This window comes from Athene cunicularia, assembly GCF_003259725.1.
Source record: "Athene cunicularia isolate RWA chromosome 3 unlocalized genomic scaffold, athCun1 chr3_part1, whole genome shotgun sequence".
NCBI classification, from domain to species: Eukaryota; Metazoa; Chordata; class Aves; order Strigiformes; family Strigidae; genus Athene; species Athene cunicularia.
This window is the reverse complement of record NW_020799097.1, coordinates 100,504,714-100,527,777: the sequence shown is the minus strand read 5'-3', so window position 1 is coordinate 100,527,777 and position 23,064 is coordinate 100,504,714. Positions and strand designations below refer to the sequence as shown.

The 23,064-nt window shown below is 37.6% G+C and overlaps 2 protein-coding genes across 2 annotated transcripts in view; one reads left to right on the top strand and one right to left on the bottom strand.

Annotated features, from left to right (window-relative positions):
• The window catches only part of TMEM206 (transmembrane protein 206), a 53,790-nt gene that overhangs the window by 7,183 nt on the left and 23,543 nt on the right, over positions 1-23,064 (top strand). Inside the window, exons 2-5 of the mRNA XM_026845870.1 lie at positions 10,784-10,992; positions 11,775-11,818; positions 14,831-14,948; positions 15,874-15,900. Of these exons, the coding sequence (XP_026701671.1) occupies positions 15,874-15,900 (27 nt within the window). The 5' untranslated portion in view covers positions 10,784-10,992; positions 11,775-11,818; positions 14,831-14,948. The remainder of the gene's footprint in view (positions 1-10,783; positions 10,993-11,774; positions 11,819-14,830; positions 14,949-15,873; positions 15,901-23,064) is intronic.
• NENF (neudesin neurotrophic factor) overlaps positions 19,104-23,064 on the bottom strand; it is a 4,587-nt gene continuing 626 nt past the window's right edge. The window contains exons 2-5 of the mRNA XM_026846265.1: positions 22,976-23,061; positions 21,820-21,880; positions 20,567-20,670; positions 19,104-19,946 (exon numbers count right to left, since the gene is read on the bottom strand). Coding sequence (XP_026702066.1) covers positions 19,770-19,946; positions 20,567-20,670; positions 21,820-21,880; positions 22,976-23,061 — 428 coding nt within the window. The 3' untranslated portion in view covers positions 19,104-19,769. The remainder of the gene's footprint in view (positions 19,947-20,566; positions 20,671-21,819; positions 21,881-22,975; positions 23,062-23,064) is intronic.

Below are 23,064 nucleotides of genomic sequence, written 5' to 3'. Positions count from 1 at the left end.
AAATGGGATCAGTGTTGTGTCATATTACACAATGAGAAGATAGTGATATTAAAGAATAAAACCCAGTAATTAACCCCTGACATTTTCTTTATTAATTTCATTATAAAAACTCGTTGATGCCTTCAGTTCTCTGCATAGTCTATTAACAGGTCGACTGCTTGAAGCCTTTCTCCAGTTTTTACTCAGTTCTCAGTTGGGCTACTTTCCCATCAAAGCTGATGCCATTTTGCCTGAGTAAGAGGACTAGTAAAAAAGAGCATTTTATGATTCTTACCAAGTAGCAGGGTTAAGAGCCTTTAAAGGCTTCTCCTTAACCCCAGCCCAACAGCGAAGCACAGATAACACCATCAGCTCTGCCTAGCACTCGCAAGCATGCTCACTGCTGTGGCTGCATGTTGATGCTGCTCTGTGTCCCAGTAAATCAGGAATGTGCCGGTTTTTTCTCCTCCTCTCTTTAATACACAAAGTCTTCTTCTATCTTCAGGTTGTCAGATTTCTGAACATGGTTGAAGCTGTGAGTCGTCTTTGCCAAATGCTGTTATGTCCAGGAAGTTACATGATCCTGTCCTCTAGTGGTAAAATATTATGCTTGCAGTACCTCAAAACCAGAGTGCTTTCAGGCACTTCTCTCTCTTATTCACACGTTAATATTGTTCTTGAAGAACCATCTTGCTTTGAAAAGGTTGCCTAAAAATAACAGAAACATCTAGGAAGAAGTTCTTAAGAACTTTGTAACGAAGGTGATGTGAACTGTGATACTGGAACTTAAACTGAATGGCCTCAGCCATTCTTCTATGTTGTTCCTTGAACTCAAATGGAAGAATATTTGCTTCAAAGGTACAAAACATCATCAAAGGATTTGAGTTATCTCTCCACTTCAACTGTAAAGTGTTGTTCAAACTTGGATGTCATTTTTCCCTACCATTTTCTGTATGGAGAGTGGAGTGACAGTAATAGCTACTTTATTGCTGTGTTTGTGGATTGTTGATGGAAAAAGGTCCTTAGTGCAAAGAATATGCAGTGTAAAAAAACAATAATACATTGCCTGTGACAATAGAACTCAAGCTCTTTGAGAGAATCCTTTCTCAGGAGTGGTATTTTTTATATGCTTGAATAAAATCGGGGTGAGCTCTTGCCATATGTAGATCACTTTTTAAGTTCTTTTTCAGTGTATTCTTACATAGTGTCACAGACTCCAAAGCAGATGGAAGCTAAGGAAAAAACAAAATAAAACCAGATTTCAAATGTTTGCTTTTCTTTTCATACAGGCATATTAGAATATGTTTTGTTAATATATTTAGACCTATATGATTAAATCATTAATTAATGTTAATCAGTTGTTGATTTAACTTTTAATTTTAAAAAAAATAATTATTTTGAGATAACTAGAAAGTAATAATAATTTCAAGTTACTGTCTGGTATCCATCTAACTGAAATGATATATAGGTGAAAATGGCATCAAATACCCATTTGATAATTAATAATGCTTCTAATAAAAGAAAATTCACATGCATTTTTCTGCACTCTTCCATGGGAGTAAGTAGAGAAAGAAAGAAGTTCATAAGAAACCAAGTATCACCTCTACCCAGTGTCACTTTTTTCCTCCCAATGGAGCAATAATCTGAGGGAGTTTAGACCTCCAGAGTACAGCAATTAGGTAATACTTAATGATTTTCATGTGCCCAGACTAATGAAGAGGTGTGTCTCTATTTTTAGAGACCACTGTGCAGGACTCGGCAGATGGGCAAATCCTCAATTTAGGTCATTTGAGTGAAGCAACTGGACAGTTAATTTAACACTGATCAAAGCTAATTTGAGGGGTGGCAGGTGTATGCTAGATGGGCCGTAGCTCAGTGTATTACAAAGTATTGCTGTAAAGGCATCAGTGAAGGATTTGCTATGGAGGAAATAGCAGTAATCCATGTTCTGTGGTTTGTCAGACAAACCACATTCTTCTGTGCCTGTGCCCTGTACTAAATTGCTCTTTGCCTGGATGGCTTGCTTTGTATGCAACAGCTTTCTGACACAGAGGGTTTTAAGACACTGAAATGTTTAGACTTATTAATATAAGTCTGTTTCACCACCACAGGAGGCTCTGGAGTTAGCTAACAAGGTTAGTTCAACAAAACATCCCTCCCTAGACTGGTCAAGGAGTGAGGCTTGTTGACAACTGACTTGCTCGTGAGGCTTGAGATGAAGCTATACATCAGTGCCATGGACCGCCACCTGCATAAATGAATTGTGGGTAATGTTCAGCAGCAGCTGTTATTGTTTGATCACTTACAAACACAGGACACAGTACAGAAACCAAATAGCCCTAATGTACATAGTCAGCAGGGACAATATAAATTCCTCAGTTAATTCTCAATTGCCTGGGGGAGGAGGGTTTGCTGATTACGGGTGTGCCTCATTGATACTGAGATAGATCCCTAAGGTAAGACAACATGAACAACTCTGCCTTACAGCAAGTCCAAGATACATACCCTTTAAAAAAAGATTTCAAACTGAAGAACAGGTCTGCAGCATGTCTAATAATACTCCAAATGTCATCTACTCTGCCATGCTTAGATACCTCCATTAAAAACAAAAGAACTTGACCAGTGTTTTGATAAAATATTTAAAGAACTAGATCCTTGTCCAAAGGGTATTGGTAAAGAGGCTGCACTTGATTTTGAGAACCTGAGATCCTGGTTTCAGCTTTTGATTCTATTGATACAGCTCTGCTGCTTCAGTGGAGCCTGTCTGACCTTCCAATGACATCAAATATGCTCTGAAATCATAAGGGAAAGCTATTTGCTCTCACTTCTCAGTCATAGTAGGGTATATCCAGAAGTCTGTGAATATATTGATTTACAGTCTTTCTGAAAGTAGATTCTAACAATGTTAGCAACTGAAATAAACCCCTATGGACATTTGGTAGTGAAGAAATGTTTTATTTAATTCAGGCATGGAATTAATGTTGATATGAAAGCTACACCAAGCAATTCTTACTAAGCAGCAGTAAGAAGTGCCTTGTGGACATTTCTTTCATTACTTTCTCTCCTTTTTTTTTTTTCTTTTTTTTTCCTTTTTTTTTTCTTTTTTTTTTTCTTTTTTTTTTCTTTTTTTTTTGTTTGGGGTGAGTGTTTTTGTAGCCACACAGTTAAAACCCCTTGCAAGCAAGTGCACAGTAGAGTGAAATATTTTAGCAGAGGGCACAGTAAAAGACTTGGTCCTTCTGTTGTGTTGTTTGGGTTTTTTTTTTTAATATTGGGAATAACTGTATTGCAGCTTGATATGTTGCTTTGCTTATGTGTGATGGATATTCCATACATGTATGTGGTAAGAAGGGAACCAAATTTCTTCTCATACTGGGTGTGTCAGTTTTTTCATAAGTAGCATATCCTTCTAATTTTGGGTCATCATATTATCTGTTTTTACCCCATTGACTGCATATAGTTTTCTCTTTAGGAGCTGGGAAATTTGCTCATAGCACTTAACTGTATCCCTAACACTTCATCCTACATTGTTGTAAGTGAAGTCAGCAATTGCCTGCCTTCACTTTTTCACTAAATATGGAAGAATTAACCTATTCTTTACTCTCTTACCAGAACTCTTTACATAGATCTATCAAGTTTTTAAGGGTCAAGCCCTTTAAAGAATTATTTAAATATGTAGCAATAACAAAGTTGATTTTTGCAAATAAATTAGTATTGCTAATACTTTATGAAAAAGTTTATCACTGCATTCTCTCCTATTTATTCATCCTGTCTTCAGATTTTTAAGTTTATAAGCCCTTTTGTGCTGATTCATGTTTTCAAATAAGCTGTCTTTTTATATACAAGAAATAGTTTAGATGCAACAGCAAAGATAGGGAATTTTTAATAACAAATACTGTAGATACTACTAATTTAATAATATTTTTCTTCTTGCTTTTACAGGATCAAACCACTGAACACCAGGATTTACCACTGAATCTCTGGAATTTTATTTCAGTAATGATTGGGAAGTCTATTTACTATGCAGATAAAAATAAGTAATACAGATAGAGTTAAGGTTGGAGAAAATACTTGAATAGAAGATAGTAGATGTGAAAACTACATGTCTGAATGGCATCAGTTAGAATGGGATTCTGGGTTGACACAAACGTTTATAGCTCCATGGAAGTCAATAGACCTATAGCAATTTGCATCAGCTGAGAATTCAAATAATTATGTTAAGCTTAAGAGAAAAGGGAAGAACTACAGATGGGACTTGGAGTACGCAGTGAGGAAGTCTGTAGGTTGCAGAAAAAATACACAGCAGAGGTGACAGTAGTACTTTAGCCACCGGAATAATTTTTCTCTGGTTCTGGTAGTTGGCTCATAAATGGTTTCTTACACATGCAAGAACATGGACTAGGTAAGAACATAGTAGAGTTTGTCTCTAGTTAGCTTAAAAAATACACTTAAATGGTCCAACCGCTGGATGTCTCTCTTGTTCTGCTTGCATGAATGAGGACTGGCCTTTCAGAGTGAAAAACCTACATCTCAGAAAGATAAATGGGTCAGTATGGAAAGCCAGCTGTCCAGTGCTGCCTGGTGGACTGAAATGATATGACACCAGTCCAACTCTCGATAGACTATAGGTACAAGATATAAGTGAGATTAACAGTTGAGAAATGTATTTTTCTTCCATTACAAGAGCACTTCTATACCAGCCCCATTCTTCTCAGTTGTGCTCTGCACAACTATATTAAATAACCTGTTGTCAATAACTGAGTATTATTTGAGAAAATAAGTTAAAATCAGTAGTGCCTTTCTTGATAGTTACAGTATGTAAGCAAATACTACGTTAGGCTAGATAGTGGAAATGCACCAGGTAAATTTTTTTTCCTGTCAGAGGTTTCTGGCTTAGGTCATTTGAAATTGGGAGTAACTTCAGCTAGACAAGAACTAGATTTCCCATTTCTGAAAGAGTCTGCACCTTCTATTTATTTCTCTATTCTGAAAACAGAATTGAGATACACGCACATTCAGAATATCCCATGAAATCCTGTTCTGGAAAAGTAATCATTAGGAGAGACTTTTGGTTACCTGTGTGGGTCAAAGGTACAGGACCAGGTCTTGGTTTTACTTGGGTGCACTGCTTAAGCAACGGAAATTTCTGCATCCGCATTATCTGGCTCTTAAGTTTGTTGGAGGTGTCAAGAATAAATGAATGCAGGAAAATACTTAAGAAATCCTTTTGAGGTTAACTTCAAGGTCTCTGACTTGTGTAGAATCAGAGAGTTTCACACTGCTTCATAGCACATAGCTTTCAGTGATTTGAAATATAGGGAAGAACAGAGTGAAGCCTTAGGCAGTGATTTCAGAAGGAACTATGAATGTGAGTGCTGAGAATTTATGGTTTCAGTGATTTAGCTAGCATAATACAGGCGTTTGGGGTTAGGGAGGGCTGTAATAGAGATCTTTCCGTTTCAAGCAATGACGACAAATTTTTTTTCCATTCTTCAATTCTCCACACTATTTTCAGAAATAGTTTAATCTGTATATTGTGAGATAGCATGTTTCCTTATATTCACAGTATTTGTTTAATTTTTTTAAGTTAAAAAATAACTTAGATCGCAAATTCTGAATGCTAAAAGTCTGATATCTTTCAGAATTTTGCTGGATTTTTTTGCGGTATACATGAAAAGTTGCGTAACTTTCTACTTTAATGGTTGGCCAATATTTGAGCTCCTCTAGTTTATTTCTGTCAAAAATGTTGATAGGAAGTGATATATCTTTGTGTACATTCTTTGTAATCAAGTGGGATTAAACTGAGGTCCTGTTTGCCTGAATTTAGCAGGAAAAAAGACAATAGGAAACAGCTCCTTTGGCAGTAACCCAAGCCTCTCTTTTCAATCAGCATTGCTCTCAGAAAACTCTCACTCCCTCTTTTTCTTTCTGTGGAAATTCAGGATCATTCTACAAAGTATTTCATTGTTTTGTTTTGGGTTGGTTTTTGGTGTTTGTTTGGGTTTTTTTTTTGGGGGGGGGGGGCTACATATGTAACATTTCTGATGGCGTCATTTACACCATTTTGCTAAAATTATATACGCACCTTTGTGTTGACATCCACACAGGTTTTTTTTATTTGCCTGTCTCGTGGCTAGGGCTTGGAAGGTGATACTTATTTGACTGTGTCTTCTGTTTGCCCACAGTTATACTTCAAAACCATTTTCCCACTGTTTTCTGATAGTTTTCTCTGTAGCCATTAAGGAAAACAGGCAGGTAAAGTGTACTTTCCACTTCTTTGTAAAAGGTGGGTTTATGAACCAATCTATTGTTGTATTTTGAAATGTGCCATTATCAATTCCTTTGAACGTCTTTTTAAAGGACCTAAATGGCATTTAGTCATCCAAGAAGTTTTGCTTTCTCTTATCTCAGGGAGTGAAATTTAAAGAATGTCAGAAGTGTTGTTTAACAGACTAAACTAAGCCTTAAAGAGGGAATGTGCTCATTGCTGTGTTCTTAAAATCTAGGATGGACAAAACTGCATTTTGCTATACTGAGTATTTTAAGGCCTCTACTCCTTCTGGATTTTAGCTTTTCCAGGTTACTTTTGGGAAAGATCTTTACCTAATCCTGATTATGTGTAAAAACAATAATCAAAAGTGGTTATTTAATGCAAGGGCCAGATTGTATGGTCATTATCTTAGACTAGCAATGAAACCCCCGGAGAGTTACTTAATTTTGCAAATTATTACTCAATTAGAAAAGGAGTTTTGCTCTGAGCTTTTGAGGGGATGTTTGGTTTGTTCCCCTCACCAAAATCAAGAATAAGCATCATTATAATGTCTGGTTTCTTTCCATAGGTTTCAGCTAGATTTAGCAATTGCTTCAGAGTTCATCATTAATTATCCTATACTGTATCCTGCAACGATGTTTGTCCTAGGGTTGTTAGAACCCCCATAGTGTTGCTCTATTAAAACTGCAAAAGGAGACGTGAAGGGAAAGGGAGAATAATGTACACAGATGAGCGCAGTACAGAGCTCTGAAGTTCCAGTGTATTTTTAGTCAAAAGCAAATGTCTAATTCAAGAATTACGGAAGAAAAGCAGATCTGTAATTATGTTCATAATTAGAGAGGTCCTTTTTTGTTGCTTAATCTAAATAATGTAAAATATGTAGGTTTCTGAGCACCATAGAAAACATCAAAGCTGATAATGTAGGAGGTTATTGTGGTCCAGGGAAAGGAGAGGGGACCAGATTCTAAAATAGTGAAAATCAGCATAGCTCAGTTGGAACTCTTTATTTCTGTTGATGCACACTAGTTGAAAATTGGTTTATGACTTCAAGTTGCCTAGAAACAAAGCAAACCAAAGAACTGTTATGAAAGCATCCATCTAGGAAAACACTGGGGGAAGAAAAATACAGTGAAAACAGAACTCTTTCTAAATTAAATTTACTATTAAATTTAACAAAGTTTCCTAGTGGGGAGTTCCTGGAAAATGTAGACTGAAATGTGAAGCAAACTTTGATTGCTCTTTTAGCTGCCTTGATGGTTTTTTTTTTTTTTTTTTTTTTTTTTTTCATTACTTCTAAAGAAGCTTTCTAGAGAAAAATACCCATGCTTCCCTTAAGGAGCATTTGCTATGGTTGTTTCCAAAGGAACAGCTTAATAGTTTTGTAAATATCAAAGTTAATAGCCTCCTAAAAACAAGGAAAATTGCCTGTAGGTTATTTCTACTTATACAGACATAGTTATGCTCTGAACTGAAACTTTCTCTAAAGTTTTTCTCTAGGCCTGTTACCTATTACTGCATACTTTGCTGTTCCTACTTCCTTTAGCTGTTTTGAATCAACAGTGGGTAGAGCAATACTTAAATTAAATGTACTTGAGGGTAAAACATGATCTAACAAATTATAGAAAATAAACATTATTAAGCATAGCTTGTGACTATAAGAAGATCAGAAACAGTCTAATTTTTTTTTTTTTTTTTTTAAATGCAACAGCTATGCCACATCATCGTAAAGCCATAGTTATGTCTGGATTTGAAGAAAAGATAAAATCTTTCAAAGAGTGTCTTCCAGAAAGGAGTCAGAGAAAAAATTTTTTTTTCTTGTATTGTATTGCTATTTGGTATGCAGTAAGAGCTGCTTCTCCTTTATTTTTGCTGCCTTTTTTCACTTCAATTTTAATGATGTTAAGGCACCTAACAGTCTTAATAAGCAGCTTTTACTAAAGATACAAAATCATTATTTTCTGCATAAATTGGTAATGTGTATAAGCTTCATAACTGTCAGAGAAAACAAGAGCTCTTTCCTCCCCTTAGAGGTGCAGGGAAACCCAGCTGTTGGCAAATTAACTTACATTGTGCTTTACTCTTCTTCCATTTAGTATTTGTGTTGTGTTGGGGGGCCTTATTTTTATTAGCCAGCTCACAGCATTAGGCTTATGAAAGGATATGCAAAGTATGAAGAGAGTTGCTAGAAAATTGGGTCTTCCTTTTAGCATTTCATAGCAGGCTTTGAATCCTGGTGGACTTTCTGCTGCTAAAGCCTTAAATCAGACAAAATGCAGTAGAATTGTTTTTACTGAAGGCAGCCGGAGCCTGAAACAAGACTGAGCAGTGCTGGTTTATGGCATAGGAACAGTCTGGTGAAAGCTGCTGGGACTTTCCCTGTCACAATTGAGCTGGTTCTACCAAGGAGATGCAGGTGAAATGTGATTTAGTTTGGGATATCTGCATCCCCTTTTGGGGTGCCTATTAGATAGAAACTAAGGGGCCCTTACTCTACTCTTCATTACTGTTACTGTTTTGGGTAGTTTCATTTTATGTGTAGATGGCTATTCATCATGTTAGATATTTGTATTTCACATTCCTCAAGCCTCCTAAATTCTCTGTCAGTGAGGAAGAAGCATTCATAAAGTTGTTTATGCACTGGCAAGTTTTAGAAATTGGTTATCTGAAGTTTAACATAGGAGCTTTTATCAAGATCTTTATTTTTGAAAGGTAATTCTAGAAGTACATTTTTCTAGTAACACCCCTGCAAGACTGGTTCCCTCCAGAAAATGTATGCCTCCTTAGAAAAGGTGATGAGATGTAGTCTTGACTTAAGACCGAGCTCTTAGTTCCCTCAGCTGCTGTTTTTTGACAAATCCATCCCTGATGCTCCATTGCAGGGTGTAGCATACAAAAAGAAAAAACATTTTTTCTCTTTCAGACAACAAGTTATCCTCCTCCCCTTTTCCCTCCATTCAACTGCAGTTGAACAAAAACCATCATAGAAATTTAGAGGGGGAAATAAAATTCAACATTTATTTCTTCTAATCAGGAGGTACAGCATAAAAGAATACATAATCCCCAACAGTTTTCTCTTTAAAACGTATGTATCTTTTTTCCTCACTATGCTAGTCTGAAATAGTGAGGCAGTAACCAACCACACAGTTAGGCTGGCTCTGGTCTTCTACTCTGCTTGGTTGTCAGCATCAAAATTTCTATTACCTCTCTCTCGCTTAATTTTGGGGGTCCTTCTCTACTCTTATTCTCCTCCTTCCACTGGTAATTCTCCTCCTTGTGTCACTCTTCCCTTTTCTTGATCCTCCAACAGCTTTTCAGTTTGCTCCACATGGGCAGGACTGGACCTACTGTATATTTTGTTCTGTTTGATAGGGGAGGCTGAAACAGCATCCTGTGGATTTCTCTGGGTGTTGTGTAATTAAATTGTCTACAGTGTTAATCATCATTTGATTATTCTGACATCCTTGATGAGAAAAAATGTATATTAAAATAATAATATAATTACAGAATTTGCTTTTAGCATGAATATATTTCTTCTCGGTGACACTAAAATTATTATTACCCCCAATATTTATGTATTATTTTGACAGATATTGCAGTGGGCTATGCGCAATTTTAAGGTAGCACAGTCTACTCCATGCAGCTTAAAAGCAAGGATTTTTCCCCTCCGCTTTTGCCCCATCACATTTTATTATTAATGGACACATTTGAATTGTCAGCTTTCCCAAAGCCTTGGTGTACGGGCTGGAATGATCAGATTAATTTCGTTGCTTAACCATGTCGTTGATAACTAGGACTGAACACCCTCTTGTTCTTGCTTTATTTTTTCCCTAGCAGTTCTTCTGTTTGGGTTTGGTGGTTTGGGTTTTTTTTTATATATACATCCTGTTAGTTTAAACATAAGAATTCCAAGCTGAAATAGCCTGTAATGTGGAAATGTAGGCTTTCAGGAGCTGTGTGGGCTAGGACTTTGTCTGGAGGCAGGATGCTAAAATGGCTCAGCTGGCAGGTTAATGAAGATTGTCATGAATATTAAATGATAGAACCAAAACAAAACTCCCAGAGAGACACTTAGGCACAAATCTTACATAGCAGCACGACCAGCTCAGACAGCTGGCTCTCTGTAGACTTTCTTGAAATATAACAGTGCTGAGGCACATTAGGATGATTTTTATAAACCGGAAGGCTAATTTGTGATGCACTGTTTGAAAGTTAGAAGTCTTAATGATTTATAGCTTGAAGCAGAAATCTGTTTTCTGAAGTAGATAAATAACCGATAAATTATATCTGTGCTGTTCTCACTTGGATTTAAGTGTTTCAGAAAATTTTTCAGTTTTGTGCTTGCTAAAAATGTGTACAAGGGGTAAACCTTACTGTTAAAGTTCATACCAGCTCTCTGGTGTGCAGTTATAGTCCCACTTCTTCCTCTGATGTTCCTCTATCCCTTCTTTTTCCTGTCTAAAAAGACCACATTTCAGAGAAATGCAGTTTATTAAACTACATTTGGTTTTGTTTCTTTTTTGCAATTTGTCCCAGACAGGGTAAGAGCTTGCTATTCATAGAGTTCCCCCTTCAGATCCAGTGATGTAAAGCTAGCTCCTGCTATGTGGAAAAATTGCTCCAGCACATGCAAAAAATTAAAATTCAAGAAACTTGGATTTATTTGAAGTAACACCAACATAGAACTGGGATGATTCCATTAACAGCACTGCAGCCATGCTCTGTTTCTAAAAGGATATCTAAAGGTGAGACATTCTCTATGGCCTAGAGAGTAATCTTTGTTACACTTTGTAAGTTGAATTCAGGTTCTTGCACATAACTTCCTTGACTTTTATGGTTTTGTAAATTTATACCAAATTAATATGTGGTTTAGTGATTTTTCAGACACCAAAAGGAATAAGCTGAAATAACAGAGTAGGTTTTCTCAGATAAATGCATGTAGGCACGATCCATTTTGTGGTGTTATTCTGTGTATAAAAAGATAAAGTAAATCTAAACTATTTTTAGGTGCGATGAGTCGGTCTAAATGAGTTGATGGAAAAAGATATAAATGAAAGGACAGTCCAGTTAGAGGAAGTTATGGAGAGTAATGCTTTTATATAAACATTCTGCAGAATTCATTTAGCTTTCCAAACCCTGTCTGTAAATCAAGAAGTGCTTTCCAGTGGCTCTAGTCATATGGTGCTAGCCATCTTTGTTTTCAGTTCAATTGCATTAAGAACAGAATATATTTTTAAAAGTAGAATTTTAGAAGTATTTATGTAAATAATTGATGCGGTTATTCCAGTGATATTACATGGCTAGTAACAGTGTGCGCAAACAGAAGTGGCCAGCAGGTTCCCAACTGTGAAGAAAACACATTCAGTGAGACAATGGTTCAGTTAGTATCAGGACAACCCCTGATTTATTTCTGTTGTTGTTAAATCAAACAGCCTACTAGAATGGGAGTGATATTTTTTTTTTTAAGGGTAACATAAACCAGATGTATGTAAAACACTTAGAATAACTTATATTTGGGTTTTCACAGTATCATGAGGAATTTACACACATACTGACAGGGCTTGCAATAAGGTGAGCTACAGTATTGTGGAATAATAGTTTGTAACTATTTCCCTCTGTATTAAAAGTTCCCATAAACAGTCTATTACTCTGTGAAGCAGATACAGCTAACATAATTATTCAGATAAAATCTTGTTTAAGATTTTACTTTTTTTCAAGCTGAAAAGCTCCTTTAGGTACTTGGAGAAGTTCAGGTTAATGTATCTTAGTCTGCAAAGGCTACAAACAGTTGCTTTCAGATTAGAAGCTCATTTCTTACCTATTTGAAATATCTAGTCTATTTTAACATGTTAGTTAAACGTAGTAGATAAAAAGTTTACCTCTAGCTTCCAGCTGCACCTTCATTTTGCACATTTTGAATGTGTAATTGAAACTCTTGACAATGTTATGAATCACCTTTTATACAATGTCTTAAAGTGTCTGAGACTAAAGTGTACTGTTGGGATTATCATGGCTTCTACCAGTATTTCAACAAACAAGTGACCAATGGACATACAGGCAAATTCTAAGTGATGACAGACATGGATGAACATTGGTAAAATACACTCAATTCAGCTGAAAGATGAAGCACCACAAAGTGACACCTCTTTGGAATGAGGAAATTAAAGCTAGAGCTTTGGAAAGCTAAAGCATTCTTGATATTACAGCCATTTTGGGCTCCCACCAGCCCCTGCATCCAACCAACATTACCTTCTCCAGATGGATGAAAGGAAATTCAAAGGAAACATCAGCTCATTGAACGGCCAGGAAACCTAGCATTAAAGATTGCAAAGTTGTAGTGAAGCTGAGAATTGCACCTTCATCTCTGTGTCCCTGGTCACCTCTTTAGAGCAAAACTCCAGCCTTCTTTCTTAAACTAGAATGAACATCGTTTAAAGACAAAACGAGAAAAATCGATGTTATGGACTGAATAGCAGCAGAATGATTTTCTATGAACCCAGGCTCCTGCAAAGTATCAAAGCCAAAGGCATCAGTATTTTTGGAAAATGAACTGAGGATGTCAAGCAAGGAGCCAGCAGTCACGAACTGTATAATTCATGCTGATTTTCCCAGAACTGTATCCAAGGAGGATGTCACACTTTTCCGTTCTCAAGTTCAACCTTATCTCTGAGTGCATCAGCAAGTTTCACCTTTTCTGAAACTGTACTCTCCCGTGAGTTATTTATAATCTCCCGCTGCTTCTTATAAGTAGCATTTAACTCACTTTCCTTCTTTCTGCCTCGGATTGTTATAGTCCACTGATATGTTGCTGCTTTGCATAGAAACCTTTCAGCAGCCTGTTTTCTTCCATCTCCAAGACATGCTAAACTTGAAGGAGACCATTCAGAGAAATGTCAAGGACACATTTACCCATGGCAGCAGTAATTTAGGGACATATGTAATATTTAATGTGTAGAATCATAGAGGACACATACACGAACATCCCTACTAAGCATTGGTTCTTAACATTCTCTCAAGTTCACTAAGATCGACGGGTTAGTCTTTTGCACGCTGAGAGCTTTTCAGATATTCCTACAAGCTGCCATCATAATTTCATTTCTAACATTTTTGTTGTGTCAGAGATCGAAAAGGCAGGGTGTTATTTCTGACCTGTTCAGTTTAAGAAATACATGGAATACAGCATGGTTTAGAAAGACTGTAAGACTGTTGGCTTTGTCTAAATTGCTAGGTCTGTCTGTTGTGTACAGACATACTTGTATACATGTAACACAAAATACATTGCAAATGCCTTGAAAATCCTACTGTCCTATTCTTTAAAAGTATTGCACAACTGTTTTAAAGTACAGAGCACGGTTAAACAATAAGGAAAAATCAGTGATATTCTTGAGACACTTCCAAACATAATGTAGGTCACAGACATGTGACCTAAGAATATAATCTCAGTTTAAACATGTAATCCCTTCAATTACCACTTTTGCCATTAGTATACTTAGGACTGATGCACAGCTGCACAGTTCTGCAGTTCAGAATGAACACTTTGCTTTTAGTATTCTTTTTAATGAGACAATGTTTTTAGGACCTTTGCTCAAACATAAAAATTAATAAAGTGTTACACGTAATGCATAAATTTGAGTTACCTGGACGTTATCTGTGATCACTACCAAAGCAGCACTGCAGCGTAAAAGAAAGCTGCAGCCTCCAACGAGAAGAGCGGCCTCCTAGGATACTCTTGATTTGCCACAGCTATCAGTTTAATCTACAGTTACCCTCCAGGCAGTTAATTGCTTGGTAACTAAACTCTGCATCTCCAACACAACTGGTTTTAGTATCTCTGCAAAGGAGCACAGAAGTAGGCCCAGGGAAGTTTTCACTTCAGTCATCATCTAATTCTGTCTGCTCAAACTGGCTGAAACAAATGCTACCTCTAAGGGTTTTTTCATTCAAAGATTGTTGTCCGCAAAAGAAAGGTGCAAGGCTTTAAGTGCAGGTCTACATTCAAACATTCCTACAAGTTTAGGCCTGCTTGGATTTAGTTCATGTGACTGACTCTTTGTAATCAGTCTATCTGTGTTGTTGTAATCTCTAAAGCACAAGTAGGTATGCCAAGAAGTAGACTCCAGTTTTCACGATGCAAAGATTAGATCCAAATCCCTGCTTTATCTGCTGCATTTGCACAATATGAGAAAACTTTCAGCAAAATCTGGAAGGTAAAGTATGGACATTTGGACATCAATTTCTCTTCCCTTTTCAGAGATGTTTCTTTAAGTTAAGGGAAAATGATGCTGTATTTTCTTGGGTGGCTTATCTCCAAGATGGCTTGCACCCAGATTCTTTTAAACTTTTCACTTCTCAGTAGGATAACAGCTCATGTCAAGAAGTACTCCAGAACATGGTAATCTGAACATTCATTAACAGTGCAGAATTTCTGATGGCAACAACTACAAATAACCTATGGGAAACAGTAACAAGAATTGTTTATTCAAGAATACTTCCTGTGGCTCTGCAGTTCATCCAGGCACACAAGCTCTGTTTTTCACAGAACATTAATCTCAGTTTCTGTTCTTTTGGATTTCTTGTCAACAGATGACCCAAGCCAAGAAGATCTAAGTGTAAGTAAACAAGTAAATTAGGACTCACACCTTGTACTGAACAGGGAGAAAAAAGGCAAAGGAGAAGGTATAATGTAAAGACCAACATATGGGTAAGGGTACAAGTTCACATTGTTATCATTGACCATATTTGACAGAAGAGAAAATAGGAAGCACTGTCTGTTATCAGACCTGCATGTACTCTGCCAAATCTACCTTACCAGTATAAATTGTCCCAATAGCACAGTAAAACATTCTCATTTCCCACCTCTTCTGTTTTCTGGATTAGGGTTTTTTTGGTCATGCCAAGATCAAAATCATGCCTGTGCTATTCAAGTACTTCTAGGAGTGATGCTCACCTCTCATACACTTAGTTCTTTAAGACTGATTGAGTAGAGTGGAAAAAAAAATCACCTTTTGATATAGCACTGTTTTTTCTGTCAAAGCACTCGATAGAGTCTGTATTATAACTATCTGACAGTATTCACAGATAGAGCTCTGGGTGAAGTAATTATTACAAATCTAAACATTAGGGGGGTTTTTTAGTTTGTTTTAATCAAAGCATTCACAGAAAAGGACTGATTTTCTCTGAAAACAGCCATCCTGTATATCATGTAAGTAGCTTTCAGGTTATAGGTTCACGTGTGTTTTACTTTAGCTGAATATTACTCATGGTGCAGGGATTTGTCATAAGTTGCATGGCTTGTATATTGTTTCCTGTGTGGACAGAAAAACATTAAGCAAAAGCATAAATGGATGATGCATAACAAAGTGTATAATTGTCATCACGTCAATTCCGGGGATTTCAAGATATCCCTCGGACTATCCAGTGTTCATCTGAAAATATGCAAGTACTAATCAATCAGAACTACTTAACACATCTTACTGAATCCTTGACTGGCAGCTTTTTCACTCACAGAAGTAGTCAGAAGGGTTTTTTGACTTTTTTTCCTCTCAGTTTAACCAGATCAGCTTAAAAATTAGTGTTGGACTTCCTGTATGAAACTTTTCACATCTCTTCCATTTTCTCTTAAGCAGATGCAAATTACATTGAACACATTTCAGGTAAGTATATTTATCTATAAAAGAGACAGAATCCATTTGTAAAGTCAGCTAAACCACATTTTTTTCTTGTTTTCTCTCCTGTATCATCGAGTTCTACATGTTCTTGGGAGGCTTGCAAGGGAAGAACTGCAGCAGTTAAATGCTTTTCCAAACTATAATATCATTTGCTGAATATGTAGCCCAATGGTGGCTTTGAAACAAAAGTTAAAGGAGGTGATCTACAAACGGTGTTGAGGCTTCTCCCATTCCAAAGCACTGTACTTAAATTGATAAACATCCTCTTTTAATTTTAACTGAAATGTGAAAGTTTGGCAGGTCTGACAAGTGCAGTCTGAAAGGTGATCCTACACTGATTCCTATGTTGTTATGAATTCACAGCCAATATCATCAGACCACAAAGAGTATTAGCCTAGGCTGCAGTTTTCAAAGAAACACAAGGCCTTTTCTGTGTAAGAAAACTAATACAGAAACTGATTCACTTAAATCAATGAAATGCTCCTATTTTGGAAAAGGGTCACATTACAGGTAGGAAAGAAGTAACTTCAATTTATGTCTAAACCCAAATTCTTGGAAAAATCTGAGCTGCTCAGTCTGCAGGATTCAGAGTACCTGCATTCTGGCAGGTGATCTTGTTTAGATTAGGATGCAAATAACCAGTAACTAACAGCTGCTAACACACCTTACACGTTCTTACAATTTTACCTAACTGCAGTCTCTGCAACTGCAAAAATAAACACAATACTTTCATCTGCATTTCATAACCCCTTTATTGAATTTTGGTTGCTCATATTATTAGTCTTGTTGCTTCAGTAGTTAATCAGAAAAGTCCTCCTTAAAGTAAAGATGATAGAATCTACTCTGTCACAAGTTAGTCAAATGTATTAGGAGCAAAGTGAAGGATTACTGAAAAGAGTGCCATGTGGGAAACAGGAACTCAGGTTATGCATCCTCTGACCAATGAACCTATCTGATAATTCTTAACATTCTGAAGATTAAACTATTATTAAATACTAAAGTAAGGTAATTCTTGGCACAGCAATTCATTAAGACCTCAGACCATTCAAACACCCGTGTTAAATTAGCAAGATGCAGATTAGAAGCAGTACAGCAAAAATATTGACATCTGCAGTGTTATCTGGAAGCAGCAAGTAAACTGAAAATAAAGACTTCATTCTCCAAAGGAGGTCTGGAGTAGTAGGAGGGCTACAATAAGGCTTTACACAGCTTGCTTGTTCTGGGTGCCATTTATAGATAGTGAGGGCACCTGTTTTACCAGAATAATACAGAGGTCAGGGAAATGCAGCTGACTGAGAAAACAAGGATAGCATACAATTTGCTTGTTTTGAGTGCAATGTATAGATAGCAAGGACACCTGTCTTACTGGAATAATACAGAGGTCAGAGAAATGCAACTTGCTGAACAAAACAACCATAGCAGACAGTTTGCTTTTAAGCAAAATAAATTTCAGGCTGTTGGCAAGTAACAACCTTAGACATAAAATAATGTCATTGAATTAACACTGAAAGAAATACTGTGGTACTCTGAATGCGTTTTTAAGAAGTGGTCAGTGAAAACATTGTTAAGGATTTATGCCCACTTAAAGCCTTATTATCATAACACAGTCCTGGTGAGTGGGAACCTCAAGTGAAATAGCCTAGGAAATGATTAAATGTGAGTCCTTCAGTTCCCTGAAGGAAAACTGAAGAACTGAAATAGAAACAAAAAGGAAACGTTTTGCATTCTAAAATGCACTCAGTTGTGGTAATCTTGTCTTTAATAACAGAAAGGAAGGACTAGAGCATCTCCCTCTGGTCACAGGCATGAGTGAGGGCAGGTTGGACTCACAAGGATCTCACACCGTAAGACTGGGGTTTAAATCACCATTTCCAGTTGCAACAGGAAATGAAATGAACCTGAAATTTAGTACAAATAGAAGCTGAGTTACCTGCTTCGAGATCAGCAAAGGCGACCCCCATAGCAGGAATAGGAAAAGCAGGGGGAGAATAGTAACACTAAGCCATGCAGTGGTGGTGAGCTACAACATTTTTGAAATGCAGCCGGATATGCTGATGCTTGGTGAAGCCAAAACTATTACAGCAATCACAGTAGCCTGGCTACTGAATCTGCCCCATAAGGAAGCATCCAAGGAAGGGAAGAGAAGAGGGAAAAACCAACAGGCATTGGAAAATTATTCATGAAATGCTCGCAAAAGGGCAACCACCCACCATTACAACCAAAGCCACATGCATTCCCATAAAGGTGGCAGGCATACCTGCGGGCAGGCATCATCAAGGGGCCAACTCCCAGCTGCTCCTGGTATCTAACCAAAATGTCAGCAGTAATAATAAAACAAAACCAATTCTCTGAAGCAATACTATTTTCTTTGATGCTAAAGTATTTATTCCACCCCACAGCACAATCCAACAGTGGGGGTGGGGGGGAGGCATGGAATCCCTCCTGCAAATTAAGTGGTCTAATGGTAAGATGCAAAACAAGTTTAGAGTAAAATCTGTAACACTGAAAGAAAGGACAAATTAATAGAAACAGCTTTTTCAGTTGTTCAGCTGACAGGCAGCTGACCCCGGCAAACCATGAAGTGGAGAATCATCTAATCTTTCCTTCAAAGAAAATGGCCATAATGACAAAGAAACAGCACAAAATATGAAACGGAATTTTTATTATATCTATATTATTAATACAGAATTGGGAGCAGCTACTCAATTTATCCATGTCAATTCAACCTGTCACAGTAGCAGATAAATCCATATACATGACAGTTTACATTCAGCTTAAGTTAGTGAAAGTCAGTGGTTAGCAGCAATTTATCTAGCACATACTTTTACAGTCCTCTTGTTGCTGAAGACTGCCAGAGAAACCCAGTAAAGGGGGTCTGCTTTCACCCTACAGGAACTGCAGGTTCCTATTAGGTTAAAAGGAAAAGGAACATATAAATGCACACTTCATTGCAGCAGCAGTGATGAAGCCAGAGTAAGAACAAAGAAAAACTATCAGAAATTTAAAATGACAGCTGAAATTGTCAATATAAAGATGCTAACTATCCACAGGATACTAAACTACAATAATAAACTTGTACTGGAAGAGTATGTGGTAAACAGTGGGCTATCATTTCCTTTTTTTGTCAGAGTGGAGGAAGCTAGAAGGAAATCATAATCTAATATAGATAACATCTTTGATAATTACATAAAAAAGTGAAGTGTCATTTATTTGAAACTAACATAATCTTAAAATGTCATAGTGGTTCTCACGGGGAAAGATTATTTTTTTATCTTGGTTTACAGCTGTAAGCTTTGCATAAATACTCCACAGTAACTATATTTTAAGAGACTGAGTGTTTTATATCCAGTATTCTCAAATGTATCAAACATTAAATCCTACAATGCTTTTTAAAACATAAGCCTCTATTACACCTGTTTGTACTGTGATACCTACACTCAGTTGAAGCACAGAGGACTGATGTCAGCTTGTCCAGATGATGCATTCATGCTTTTTCAGGGAGTGGGAAACAACTTGTGATTTACAAAGAAGACCAGTCATGTTTCAACTGTTAAAAACTTCCTTATCTCTTCTGAGGAATAATTTTATATTACACACTTGTAAACAGAGAAATCCAGGCAGAAAGAACTTTCACATGAAATAATGCTCATAATTCAGAGCAAACTCCCCAAGTGTTTTACACTAACATAGATCTGTTCGTTTCCTCTAAGCTTGGTGTGTACACACATATGTATTTTCTAAACAGAAAACCAACTCTGACAGCTAATTGTTGTAATGAACTCCAGAAAACAGGGAAACAATCTAACAGTCTATTGTGCCTCTCCCCGGGCATTCTCTAGGTACAAAAATGTTCCTCAAAACTCATCTTTAATGTTGAAATGGGGCTGATCTTCAGGTTTAAAGTCTAGATTGGGGCTTCCATCCTCATTCAGAATTCTTCGAGAAGTATAGCCAACAATTGGGTATTTGGCCTTATAAACATTATTGAAGATATCATCCAAGGACTTCAGTTCCTCTTCTGTGAGTCCTGTCTAAATGAAATATGGAAATGAAAGTTCTATCTCAAAGAAATAAAAATACAGATATTTAGATACATTTGGGGGTTTTACTGATTACTATAAACCTTAGAGTCAGCCTTGAGGTTTGCTTTGCAGAATATGATTAACAAAATTGAGAGTTAAACCTGTAATTTTATTTTTTTCATTCAAATTCAACTTTGACAAAACTTTAATATATTCAGGTCAAACAAACCATTAATCTCCCTTCATAAGTAAATCACACCTCAAACAAGCAACTACCCACTGCCAGAGTTAGCATCCACTGCCATGTCCGTGACACGGGATACACTAAATCAGTTGACAAAGGAAGTGATTTACTCTCTTTGGAAGCATGTTTTTAAACAGTAGGTAATTGCTTCTTTATGTGCTAACATACATTTTATTGATTCCACAGATTAACAACTTTCCTCTTTAAGGCTGTTAGCACTGCACCTTTCAAGAGCAGCAAATATATGTCCATTTTATGTATTTAAAGAATATTAATGCATTTTGCTTTTAAAGATGTGAATCAAATAAATTAACACAAATAATATGATCCCGCAAAAGAATAAATCTTTGCAAACCAGCATTAAACTAACAGTCCGTTTACTTACTATGTCATGTGTAAGATCTGCTGGATCCAGAGACATCTTTGCAACACCTCTTGTTGAGTCTTTTCCAACCAAAGCATTGTATGGGGCTCCTTTTCCATAAAATTCTGTCAGATTACGAAAAAAAAAAATCCAGTGATGATGTGATGATCTGCCAATGTACAGGGTATGTTCAGCCTCTGCTTTTCAGCAGCCTGTTACACTTGTCAGTGAAGTGAAAGCAACAACTCAAGTCCAAGACTCTTCCTTCCAAAACTGACTTCTGATTTGCTACTTTCTGATAATATATCCCAGTCTTTAAAAAAAAAAACAACAAAAAACAACACCAAACCAACAAAAAAACAGAGGGTGGGGTTATACAACTGTTGAACTCCTATACTGCGGTCTTAAAATTTAAGACATTATTTAAGGAGTTGTGCTTTACCTTCTCATGGGAGGTTTGTAGACTCCAGAATTTGCAGTGGCAAGCCTTGTCTAATTTAGGATTTGAAGATCAACCTACATGTATGTCCAGGCAAGCTTAGTACAAACAAAGCAACAAGCCATTAGTTTGCTTATGATGACATTAAGATGAGTGTCCTAGGACCCCCATGGTCCCTTCAAACATTTTACAGCACATCTGGATTAAGTAGCAGGAGCTCACATTAAAACATCTGTAGTTCTTAGGGAAGGCACAAACAGCAAATGGCTTAGTTGTAAATAAAGAGAAGCCTCATGAAGTAAGAAAATTTTAAAGGAGAAAAAAAATACTTAGCTCCCCATCCTCCTTTCACAATCACGGTCAACTCTTCCAAGTGTTTTGACCGGGCCACTGGAGAGCATGGGTAGGCAAACACCAGCACAGAAGGCAGAGATGCAGCTGCAGCAGGTGTACAGGTACACCCAGCTTAGCTTTGGTCTTGTCAGTTCATGTACCTGGTGCAAGCAAACGCTGTAGCAGCGGCTTCTGTGTGGCCCAACCCCGCACCTGGCAAGGGCTCGGGGGTCTGGGCAGGTGTTGTCAGTGCCCAAGCTAACTGGGCTACACTGGCTCATCTGTCTATGCGTACTGTAATCTCAAACCAGTGTAAGTTCTAGACAGAACCTTCATGGGGAAGCATCAGAGGAGGAAAACTGAGGGTTTTTAAAAAGGGAAAAAGTATATTCTTTTTGTTGCAATTGAACTGCAGGCTTCTAATACACTGGGGATATTTAAAAACAAATGACTGAATAATAGCATGACAACAAAGCTAACAGCAGAGGAGAAGCAAACTCACCTTTTCCAGAAGTGACGTCAAATACTACTCCCTTCACAGCCAGGTAAATGGGCTGTCCTTCCTGGAAAGAAAGGCAGCAATATATCCTCAACAGTCCAGCGCAGGCAAAGGCCGTTAGTTTTAGCTACAAAATCCATAAGCACTCAGGACACAAAGAGGAGAATTAAATTCTCCATTGTAGGTGGTCTCTTGTTTGTGTGTGTATACAAGCATGCATGTTCTCTCTTGAAATTTCTCACTTGTGCTTTAAACTGTCCAAGATTTATACTTTTTTTTTTTTTAGGATTTAAGCATATGAAATGAGAGAATCTTCTTAATCTAAACATCACAATCACAGAAGACACGTCCCTTTTGCAAGTCACCGCTTGTCCATACCCTTGTCTGCTCGAAGATGATCAGCTGCATCTTTCTATTCCTAATGCAGATGGATATTGCACAAGATAAAAGGGTGCATGGCCAACAGCATTCTTTATTTGATTAAGAGAACAACAGATAAATACATAAACACGCCCAAATCTGATCTGCTGACGTCTGTTTTACTTAATAAGCCAGTGCTTCTACTTTGTCTTTTATGTGGAAGATATATTTTTAGTCAGATGCTGGTTAGTATCTTGAAAGTATCTACAGAAGACCCTGAGAAGGTCAGCCAGAAAGTTTTTCAAAAGAGAAGGCGGATGTGTATCACTATGGGACTTTATAATTTCGAATGTGAAGTTCTGCAGAGTTTTCTGCATCACAGAAAGCTAAAAATGCTTAATTGCTTTATTATTTCTATAATCTCGTAGGGGGAAAAAAAGGGTTTAAATATGTGGTTTAGTGAATTATTGAGAGAAAATTACTCTGGCTCCAACTTACGGCCATCTGAAATTCACTGGCATGAGTACCTTGTCAGGCAGGCAACGAATAAAATAGGAACGCGCCATCTGATTGCCTGTGCGCAGCTTCCGCGGCCGAACCCAGCAGCTGCCGGCGGACCAGCTCAGCGGGCGAGCAACGCACGGCTGCCAGCCAACTTCCCGCCACTGCCTCCGAAGCACGTTCCCCCCTCGCTGCTGGGCGGCAGGGACGGAAGCGACGCCCCGGCCCCGGCCCCGCGGCTTTAAAGAACCGGCCGGGGGAGGCCGGGGGGGCCCGAGTGCCGGCCGGCCGGCCCTACCTGCTGCCCGGCGTATCTGGCCAGCTCGGGCTCGGTGAAGAGGCGCACGGGGGCCTCGCCCGGCGGCCTGAACCGCAGCTCCGGCTCTG